Source organism: Drosophila sechellia, chromosome 2R, assembly GCF_004382195.2.
Source record: "Drosophila sechellia strain sech25 chromosome 2R, ASM438219v1, whole genome shotgun sequence".
In the NCBI taxonomy this organism is placed as follows: Eukaryota; Metazoa; Arthropoda; class Insecta; order Diptera; family Drosophilidae; genus Drosophila; species Drosophila sechellia.
The window spans coordinates 1,941,305-1,952,689 of NC_045950.1; the positions used below are offsets into that span (position 1 = coordinate 1,941,305).

Genomic DNA, 11,385 nt, shown 5'->3' on the forward strand with positions numbered 1-11,385 from the left:
CCAGATGATAGCGAATATAGAGGATTCATATTCTGGGAGGTCAAGCCGATGAAATGTCTAACGCCAGTAACAGTTTGAGGAGAAGGCAAGGAGATTAACGAAGCTATCTTTCGTGAACTAGGACGAATCTCTCCCGCTCTGTTCTTACATTCGTAAGAACACTCAAAACAGTTTTTAGCCTTTCCAAACCCATCTCCTAGGTTGGTGACACCACCATTATATCGTCCTTGTAAACAATTACAAAAGAACGGGCAGGATCACCAAGTGTATTCATGACTGCGCGCTGGAAGACCGATGGCGCATTTTTAAGGCCAAAAAGCATAAACTCAAATTGGCCTTCTGGTGTCACATATGCAGTATATTCCACAGATTCAGAGTGAATCGGAATTTGCTGACAAACATATCAAATAATTTGCTCCGCGAAGTCTAGCTATTTTGTTACTGATAAGCGGCAACTGGTATTTATCCGAAATAGTTTTCGAGCTCAGTTCCGTTCTTTCCGTTCTTCTTTTTGACGAGCAACATGGGGCTAGCAAAGGGAGAACAACTTGGGCCAACAATATTACACTTTATTAACTCGCCCACCTGTACTCGTACTATTTCTCACTCTTAAACGGCCCCAATTGGGCCAATTAACCGAATTTTCATTTCACCTGTATTTACTCGAGTATGAGGTATCCATCTGGTAAATAAAGCCAGTCGGGCGGCTGTTGAGTAAATTGAAGAACATTGCAGCTGGCTTCTTTCGGTTTCGAAACGCTGGATAAATAAGTGCGGTAACTCTTTCCAAGTCATACCTTGATCCGAAATTTGCGTAAGCCACTGTGATGCGCTTCCCTCCATGCAGTTGCTCAGTGCCATGATTAATTTACTTCATCATGATTATGCTGCTGCTCACGTGACGGCGATGCTTGCATGATTTTCGCAAGTTCAGCCAAATTCCGATTTTGCATTTCGAGTACTGCACAACACTGCTCCTCGGAAAACGCAGGGAGCGGCACAGATCCCACTTCTGACATCGGGTCATCAGGATTTGGAGTGTAGTTGTCCATCTTTTCTTTAATAGTGTATCGATTTGGTAATTCCCAATACCTACCGATGTGCCAGAAACATTTTGGACACGCCAAACGGCCACAATGCTCATATCTGAGTGTGGCCATATGCTTAAAGATGTGTAATTGTAAATATGGAATATTGTTTTGTTTCTTAATATCCATCCACGCGCTAGATAATGATAGATTCTGATTATTCAAAAAAGGCACAAACAATGCACACAAATAGAACAGAACTACGTGAGCCCCATATGTTTTGAGGTGGAGTAGTATATAATCCAATGCTGTTTGCAGAGCGTCCAGTTGAACTCTCCTGAAATATTTCTAGCATTAATGGTCTGGTTCGGACTTTTGGCCCGATACATTTAACATCTTATAAAATGAGCACTGTAAGATTGCAGTTGTTTTAAATATCGGACAGGAATTTAAGACTCAACATAAATAACCCCGCGATGAGTTCCACTTCGGCATATTTTCCAATGTTACTGCCACTGTTAATTAAATCACCAAAATAAATAATTTTATGTTTCTGCAAAGCGTTAATTATATGCCAAAGGCTGTATTTATTTATGTTTAAATCCGAAAAGAGAAATATAATTCTAATACATTTCAATCAGATGCTATTTATTATATTTGACTAAGTACCAATGGCTAATATTGTTTTATAAATTTTTGATTTTGCATTGGTTGCCATAGCTTTTGCACAGCATGTCAAATAAGAGCAATCGGGGTCAACCTAGAAATGAAAAGTTTTAAGGAAATTGAAGGATTAAAAAAGAAATATGAGAAATAACAAGAGAGAATGCTATAGTGAAGTTGACAGACTATCAGATACCCGTTATTCAACTAGTGGAAGGGAAAAGGAATGTTCATCATTTTTCTGACATATCGGTAGAAATTGGGGAATAATATATAAAAAAGTAAAAATATGTGGTCGTGACAGTTTTGGTCATTTTATAGGTGTTAGAAGGGCAGTCGCCAAAAATTTTGTTGTATAATCAAAACATTTGTTAAAAATGTGTTGAAATTTTTGGTTTTTTTATTTGACTTCCCAATTTCTATCGATATACGAAACACATGTTGTCCACGCTTACTCTGACGCCTTCAAGCCGCCCCAAATCAAATCATTTGCCTTGCAAATTTCTATCGATATGGAAAAGGCACTTTGGTTACTCTGATACCCACAATAGATCCAGGCTAGGGCCAAAAGTCTATCGACGTAAGTCTTGATGCTGATTTTAAAGAAATGGCATTTCCTAGCATATATACTAGGGAAACAAGGAGTTTTCTCATTTTTACAAAGTTATTAAACTCAAATCGTGTCGTAGGTGCCAAAAATTTATTTCGGTTTTAACGACCCTGCTGTAAATCACCTCCACGTGGTGTTCCCTGGGTACCGATTTCAACAGTTTAATCGGTAGCTCATTCGAGCAGATAAAATAAGAGCGGCATATTAATTCTTTTGAAATTTATCAGCTGGGTCATGTGTATCTGATAGTCGAGGCACTCGACTATAGCATTCTATCTTGTTTTTTCTACCAATTTCTATCGGTATACAAAAATCATTTTGTCATCTCCGTTCTAGTCGAGTTACTCGACTATCAGATACTCGTTACTTATTTAGTGGAAGTGGGAACGAAAAATTTTGACACTTTCTTTGCAAATCTATAGAAAGTAATAAAAAATGCAAACAAATTTTTAAAGTATGACCGATGGAGTTTTCCTCGTTTTAATCTCAACCTTCCAGCTATGTAGTTGCCGGATTGACTCGGCTAGTGATCCTGATCAAGAATGTATGTGACTTCCCGGGCTCTGTTTGGTGACAAATACTTCTTTGACATTGTTATATTATAATTAATGTTCATTATATTATAAATATTTATCAATTTACGGTTATGCGGTTTTTATTTTAATGAGTTTACAAAAATGGATTCGTGCAACGGATTACGCCTGAGATCTCGGCTCTGACTGGTCGTTTATTGCATTCATCTTTTCCAATTGTAACACGTGCTCTTTTGAAGTTACTACATATAAACGACAGCTCCACAGTCTGTCTGCCTACTTGCTCTTCTTGCTTGGTTCTGATTTCAACATTTGGTCCATTTAACTGGCTATTCGGCACGAACTTCTTCATAAGCTCAGATATGGTGGATTTTTTTGAAGGACCCTCACCATTTCCAACCATCTCTACATCTGTTTCTTTACTTCGTTGTATGGACCTTGACATTTTCGCTTTAATCTGAAGCCAACTCCATACTGATCGCAACAAGTCCGTTTACTTCGTACTGCTTTTCATTCTTTCTCATTGAGGTATCACTTTACGCTCTTTGTTCAACTCCTCCTTTAATGTACGGTGAGCCAACGCCTGTTAAAAGTTTAAACTGCCTACTTTAGTGCTTCTATTTCCATATTGTTTATCAATTGTTGTGCTTCACTTGTACCACTTTCCAGGGTTGTCATCTACTATGCTATATATAAAAATCTACTGAATTGAACAGGGGACCTAAGTAAGTTAACTTCTTCTTAGGGATAAATCAACTCAGCAGACATCCATTACCCAATAATATGTCATTGGTTTTTGTTATGCATCCCTCAGACCAATTTAGATCATATATCAGACTCATGTTCAAACGTGGGGATGACTGCATGAGACTAAGGACTTAAGAAATCAATATAAATTGATGTTGCAGAGGGCTCAGAAAAGACGTTTTACACAAAAGCCTAACTATTAGTCAATGAACATTTAGCATGTCAGCGAATGATATCGTTGCCTCTTGCATGTCGTATGAAAAGTGGGACGATAAAGCGACGATCAACGCAAGGCTACGAAAAGACTAAGTAATGGAAGTAACAGAGGATTCTCCACAGAAGCGGAGAAGTATAGGGACATACATTCGGACATGCCCATATGGGAAGGAATTTATAATAAGCTCTCCATGATATCCGATGAGTCTTTGCCCCAACTTCTTATTTGGGCCGCGAAGTACTCTAGTAAATTTAAGAGAAGAGATAAGTAATCACGGACAGTTTTGCAATCAGAATTGATCACAGGAAGAAAATCCTTTTCCTAATCCTATGAATCCGTACTAGCTGCAATTTTTATTGGGAAGGATAAACTAATTAGGACAAGCATCTGATAAAGATTGCCCCATCCCAAGGCACAATAGCAAAGAAAATAATTAACATAATTATAAAAATAATTAAACAAAGCCTAACGAAGTCTGAAAATTATACGGCTGCGATGTGGCAGAATCGGGATTAAATCTGCTACGCCCAAACTTTTCAAAAATGTTGTGAAATTTTTTTGGATTTGCCAAAAAATTGTGAAATGCAGAGTAATGGGTATCTGACAGTCGAGAAAATCGACTGTGGCGTTCTCTCTTATTCGATCTGAATGTGTTCCAAGTTATTCCATAAGTATGAGACACTTAGTTTTTAATCGTCTAAAGGCATAAGCAACATTTTACGGACAAAACGGATGTTGCTTATGTCATTACTTTAGACGATTAAAAACCAAGTGTGCCGAAGTCCCTATCCTTACGGAAGACTTGGAACACATTCTACATGTTATCCTGATGGGAAATTATTAATATAGAAAAAAGGACATTCTTACACGGTAATACGATAACACATCGTTTAATCGAAAATGTCCTGGTGGACAGGAATAATTTTAGAAAAACGGGCGCCGTTTGAGGAAATTTTATATTATGAATTTATAATTTATATGGAAAATCAATTGTAGTCATAAAAGTTGACTATTTTTTGTAGGTGGGTGCTTTCGTCACTTTACCCCTAAACGGCAAACCGTAAAGAAGGTCAGAATAATAATGCTTGGTTTGAATGTGTTTTTTTTACATAGAACTAAGAACTAATATTTGTTTAAGAGTTTCATGTGTTACCTGTCATCACTTGCATAAATTCTGCAATGAAAATGTTATTACTGAATGTTTGATTAAATATATAAAACTACTTACCGTCAAAATCAACCGTACCGGATCCATCCGCATCAATTTCTTCTATTATCAAATCCAAGTCTTGGTTAGAAATCTTATCGTCCAATTCGTGAAGAATGCCTCTTAGTGTTGCAACTGTCAGGTATCCTTTCCCCTCTTTATCGTATACACGGAAGGCCTCTTTTAACTCATTTTGAAGAGCTCCCACATCTTCCTCAACTTCAATAAAACGAGCTGCCAGCTTGCAGAACTGGCTGAAATCCAATTTACCAGTTGCTCCTTTGTCGACCTCTTTAATAAGGGCCTTTACCGCAGGTGGTTCCAATTTCTGGCCCAAAATTTCAAGAATGCTGGATACATCAGCATGTTCGATCGTTCCTGCACCGTCGTGGTCGAAAGCCTTGAAAGCGTTCCTAAGGACTAATACGTCGTTTTTTAAATAGTAAATAAAAGTTTAATTTGATACTACTTCTCAATTGTTCCTTGTCGTATTCTCCATCAGCCTGCAAGAAGTATGGATATATAATAAAATCTTTAAGAACATGAACATATGTCAGCCTGGTGTCTATAAGAATAATGTCATAATTATACTCGAATGATGGACGGGTGTATTGTATTTCCAAAAATATATTGCACAAATACACGTTGTGTATTTTTTGTTAACCAAGTTAACCAATATAGCCAAGTTGGATTTCTGCTAGGTAGCCCGTCGGTCAGTATGCAACTGATTCATTCAAATATTTGTAGCACAAGCTCGGAACGAGTCAATAATAAAAATAGGCCCACAAACCGCCAAGGACTGCAAAGCCCATACTTTTCAAAAATGTTTTGTTTTGCCTATTTCTATCAATTTTCATGGTCATGGCAACTCAAACGACAACAAACAGCAAATAGCTGTCAATATATATTGTACAGAGATATTACATATATTCAAGTAAGTGTCTTCTAGGTATGTAAACATTTTTAATAAAATTCAATAAAGTTTAAAAGGGCATTGAATTACGCGGTTTGCGACCATCCATTTGGCACCCGAATGTGTCAGGAGGGAACCACAGGGCGATCGACTTACGATCAAGCAACAGCTAAGCATGTTACAGTCCGTATTGGCGACTAACGAACGGTAGAGAAACGAATTATTTTTCATGCACTATAAATTTAGTGCTCGTAATGCTTGCCAAGATCACATGATCGAAATACGGAGAATAATTCCCTCGGGCACTGTTAATTTTTAGGACACGGGCACAACCAAAATATAAAAACAAGAGAGAATACTATAGTCGAGTTCCCCGAATATCAGATACTCATAATTTTTCTGGGAAATAAAATGAGAAAAAATTTAAAAATGGTTTCAAAGTGTTAGAGTGGATGTGGCATAAAGTTTTTTGGCAAATCGATAGAAATTTTTTAGGTAATTAAATTTACAAGACTAATAATATTATAAAAAAATATACAAAAACTTTTCAAAAATGTGGACGTGGCAGTTTTGTGCGGTTTAAAAACATTAGAGTGGGCGCGGCAAAAAGACTAAAAAAAATGTGAAAAATATCAACGCATTTTTAAAAAGTGTTGGCAGTTTTGTGTGGGGTTTGTGGGCGTTAGAACAACATGGGCGCGGCCACATTTGCGCTGCGTCTTTGTCTCTAGAATTTGTATGCTGAATATCAACCTTTTAGCTTTTATAGTTCCTGGGGTCTCGACGTTCATACGGACAGACGGACATGACAGCTATATCGGCTATTAATCCTGATCAAGAATATATCTACTTTATGTGGTCGGAAATGCTCCGTTCTGCCTGTTACATACTTTTCAACGAATCTAGTATACCCTTTACTCTACGAATAACGGGTATAATAAAGTTAGACTACGCTCGCTGCAACGCGCACATATGCAATGCAATAAATACATGTTAATAATAAATTTAAAAATTTTGAGGAATAATATCTTCTTCACTGGATGGTTATTAAAATACAGCGCACAGTGGCGTCCACATTTCATGTTTTGAACGGATGTGATGACTATTAAGTTCCTTGACACTTTCCCTTGACAGCTTATGTTCAACAAATTTAATACTTTTCTTTAATATTTGAAAATAATTTTGTCTTTATTTTGTGTGGGACTTGTACTTATATAAATTGTGCTTTTTCAAGCCAAAAGTAAATACTTATATTTATATTATTTTATATGTCAACAGTAAATCTTTTATACGAAATTCATAGTGAGCAGTTCACAACTCCATTAAATTTTAGTTTACCCAAAGTTATAATATTGTAACTTACCATTTTAAAGAGTTGTTGTATGTTAAGTCAATTTACACCGCTAACGTATAAGAATGCCCTTTAAATATAATATAAAAATACTATATTACTTTACGATATTTCTGATAATCTAAAAAGTGTCCCAGAAGAGGAGCTAAAGAAACAGGGTACGCTACTTTCAATTATCACCAAGCTTTTAAACAATTCGATTTGTTTTTTATGTTAGCTAAGTTCATCGGCAATGGAAAATGCCAAAGCTTTTCCGAACGAACGCTAACAATAAAAATGTAAGCGACTACATCTGTATACAAACGGCTAAAATTTCATCCTAATCGGTGATAAGAAAATAAGTGCAAGAAGCGATCGAAGAGTAAGGGTGGTCTTTATGCCGAGACTATTATTCCTTAAATTGTAAAAGCAATAATCCAATATTAATTATCTCTTTATTTTTTTATATTTATAAGAATTTTTGATATATAAACAATTAAGGCAACATATTTCCTAAAATAATGATCTATCATACTTACGCTCAATCTTTAAGGGAAGTAGCAAACTTTTTCTTTGACTGTTCAACCATAAATGTTACACGGAACTTATATTTTTATGCGTTCCTCGTTGCGCAGTAATATTTATATCTCTAAATTAATATACTTACTGAATCATACTTCCTTTCATACATACCTTCCTTTCCTGTTACTGTTTCGTCTTAATGTACTTAGTCATGGTAAAAGATTCCTCCTTTGCTCACAGTATTTTTATAAGCTTTTAGGGTTTAGGTTTTGACCAGCATACATAAACCATACATGAATATGGTTCTCTTTAATTCATATATTTGTATTCTTTAATAAGAGTCTGTCTTACTTGCAAGCGCTTCGCAGCCAATGGAAAATTATAGATGCACTATTGAAAATGTTTGGGTCTACCTTAATTTAAATGCGCACACAACAGCGATAGATGATGAGTCTCAAACGGCACCATTGCATATATTTTACAAAAGTAGGTACATTCGTCAAGCACGTAGTGTAAAAGAATGGGTTAAAAGCTATTTAAATTTTATTAATTCACTGAAAGCTGTTAAATAATATGATCTTATCGTAGATTAAGTTCTTCACGAAATAAATGTTTCCTTCACACTTTCAAAAATGTGTGATCTCATTGTTTATTGTACCCGTTGCTCGTAAAGTGAAAGTACTAGTTTCGTTGAAAAGTTTGTAACACGTAGAAGAAAGCGTTTCCGACCGTATAAAGAAAGTATGTATATATTCTTAATCAGGGTATGTCTGTCCGTCCGTATGAAGGTCGAGATTACCAGACAGATAGAGACGAAGCATTACATTTTAAGCAGTGAAATTTTATTTTAAATTCCCAACCGTTTCGCGGTTTGTGGTCCCAAACTGCCAGGCGCACACATATGAAGAATTGTTGAGTTCTTTTCAATTTCTTTTGCCTTATATAATATAATATAATGCCCACAAACAGTGTATAGGACTAGGCAATATCTGGGCTTTTGTCGCCGCATGAGCTTTCATTGTTTCTTCGCCGTTAGCCTATTTTGCCAAGACCGACGCCCGAAACCAACATTGAGCACCCGCAGCTCATCTCCTCGCCACCAACACAGGTGGAAGTGCACGTACCTGGTCATACTGAAGCCACAAAGCAGAGTGTACGAATCAAACACCCAGATTGCACCGAATCACGGTTATAATCTGTATTTGATTTGTATTAATGACACCCTAATCGGTGTCAGGATCAGAAACCTATTTCCAATTCCAGCCTCTTGCTGTTGTAATTCGTGGCATATCTCAGCTTAGTTGCTCATTAATTTGACGTATCCAGATATCTCATTAACCAAACAGTTCTTATATTTAAACTGGACTGCCTGAATATCGTGATAAAACCTCGGCTTATGATTTTGTCAAAGAATTTTGAAGATTTTAGAGAGGGTCGCAGAGAATGAGGGATTTAACTCAGCGGTCTTATTGATTACATACCGATGTACCGATCGCATTATGTGACCAAGTGACCACTTGTCCTGCGCCTTCGAGATCCTAATGTCTTCTTTCCGGTCCTCGTGTTACCACCATCGCTTCAATGGAAGAGAAATTAAATCTTTCACGACCGGAAGTGACCCAATAAAGGCAAGACAAGAGAGAATGCTATAGTCGAGTTCCCCGACTATCAGATACCCGTTACTCGGCTAGTTTGAATGCGAACGCGTTCATTATCATTATTTTTCTGGGATATTAGGGAATAAAATTAAAAAAATTTAAAAATTGTTCAGAAGTGTGGGCGTGACCGGTTTTTGAGCAAATCTATAGAAATTTAAGCGACTAATAAAATTATGAAAAAGTATCCCACAATGTTTCAATAATTTGGCGTGGCAAACAGTTTTTTGGCAAATCGATAGAAATTTACAAGACTAATAAAAATGAGTGAAAATATCAAAACATTTTTTAAAAGAGTAGGCGTGGCAGTTTTCTGTGGTTTGTGGGCGTTAAGTGTGCGTGGCAGCATGGGTCAAAAAAAGCTGTGTCCTTGTCTCTAGAATCTGTGTGCTGAATCTCAATCTTCTAACTTTTATAGTTCCTGAGGTCTCGACGTTCATACGGACAGACGGATCCTGATCAAGAATGAAATAGCAGTGCAAGAGAAACTATGAAATACAAAATTATTTTTCCATATCCCTTTTAGGGAGCGATTTTTAAATTCCCGTTATTTTTTCATGTTATCCTTTGTTTCTTTACATTCTTGAGCAATTCCCAACCTTTAAGCTGTTCATTAGAATAGCAGTGTCTGGTTTTGTCCAACGTAAAGTCCAGAAATTATCAATATTTTCTAAAAAGTGAGTTTGGTTAAGTTAACTCGAATATTTAAAAGGGCAATAATTAAAAAAATACAAAATAAAAATAAATTTATTTTAGTGGGTAGAGGACAGCACTGTTACCAGGACAAAAGAATGTTCAGTCTTAAGATAAGAAAGGACGGTAAACCATACAAAGAAATTCAAAAAATCCTTGAATGTTCTGCCAAAATGGCATCCAGTGCCATTAAAAATCAATGGAAGCTCGAAAACCGTTGTGCCATAGGTAAAACCAAAGATATAGAGGATCGACGCATTGTTCGTTACAGCAAAGTCAATCCTTTTGCATCCTCCAGGGACATGAAGTCTGAGCTGAAGTTGGGAATCAGTGACGTTACAATTCGGAGACGACTACAAGGTTAAACTTCGCTAAAACCTACATAAGATCGCCAGTCTCCAAATGGCGTAATATTCTTTGGACTGATGGGTAAATTTTTTTTTTATTTTATCAAAATTAAATTTAGTATTATATACCAAACTTTATATATGTATATTGAGAACAAGTACTGGTTGCTGGAGCCTTCGACTGGAAATTTTATTTACATATGTCGTCTCAAATATATAATTTAGTTTTTTTTATAAAATTGTACAGATTTTTAATGTTTTCTTTTCAGGGAATGTTTAGAGAAGGGTGGATGGGATTTGGGAAGCAAACTGAGAGAACTTAATGCTCTCAAGTTTATAGAAAGTATCCAAAATGTGTTCGACGGATAGATTTTCCCTGCATAATGGGCACGGAGTTGGAGTCGTTTCGGCTAACAGGTGTTTGTGGGTGCATTGGGTGTGCGCGATCCTCGTCTCCCGAGGTTGGGTGAGAAGTATGTTTTGGTGCAGATCGTGTTGATAGTAGAGTATCTGTATATGAAGAGTGACTTTCATCTTTTATTTTTCGTTTATATTTAATCAGGACGGGAGTCAACGATCATGTTTTGTCTGAATGAAAGCTGCTGAAGGGTGTGGTTCCACCAGGGGACTTTGGCTTTGTTTGGGATCAGTTTTGTCTATGGAATGCTACAGTTGGCAGCTGCAACTTGATGGTTCAGGCACCACGTTTTACAGTTAGCTACACGAATCACTAATTCCTGTTTGAAAATATCCCAGTTAGCTTTAGAAGTCTTGTAATGTAGAGGAGGAGTGTAATCTGGACTAAAACCATAGAGAGGCACATTGATGTAGGGAAGTGGTCACTCCCATGAAGATTATCGTAGCTATTTGTGCGGATACCATTGAGATGTCGACATGGGTGAAAGTACTGTGTGTGGATT

General features: G+C 36.7%; 1 protein-coding gene and 1 long non-coding RNA gene across 2 annotated transcripts; one reads left to right on the plus strand and one right to left on the minus strand.

Moving 5' to 3' along the window:
- Window positions 1–1,589: 1,589 nt before the first annotated feature.
- On the minus strand, window positions 1,590–7,505 carry LOC6619112 (troponin C, isoallergen Bla g 6.0201). Its single transcript, XM_002043316.2, has 6 exons — window positions 7,437–7,505; window positions 7,282–7,339; window positions 5,475–5,508; window positions 5,027–5,425; window positions 4,952–4,972; window positions 1,590–1,788 (listed from the first exon to the last, which is right to left on the minus strand). The coding sequence occupies exons 2-6, from the start codon at window positions 7,282–7,284 to the stop codon at window positions 1,784–1,786; spliced, it is 462 nt and encodes a 153-aa protein (XP_002043352.2). The 5' UTR covers window positions 7,285–7,339; window positions 7,437–7,505; the 3' UTR covers window positions 1,590–1,783.
- Window positions 7,506–9,761: 2,256 nt separating this feature from the next.
- LOC116800669 lies at window positions 9,762–10,950 on the plus strand. The gene is made up of 3 exons (XR_004361550.1): window positions 9,762–10,102; window positions 10,182–10,346; window positions 10,417–10,950. It is a non-coding gene; the product is annotated as an uncharacterized LOC116800669 (long non-coding RNA).
- The last annotated feature ends 435 nt before the right edge of the window (window positions 10,951–11,385 follow it).

Coding starts and splice junctions, on each gene's coding strand:
- LOC6619112 (XM_002043316.2), bottom strand. Junction 5,426..5,474: donor CGACAAGGAACAATTGAGAA/GTAGTATCAAAT, acceptor ACGACGTATTAG/TCCTTAGGAACGCTTTCAAG. Junction 4,973..5,026: donor CGGTACGGTTGATTTTGACG/GTAAGTAGTTTT, acceptor TTTTCATTGCAG/AATTTATGCAAGTGATGACA.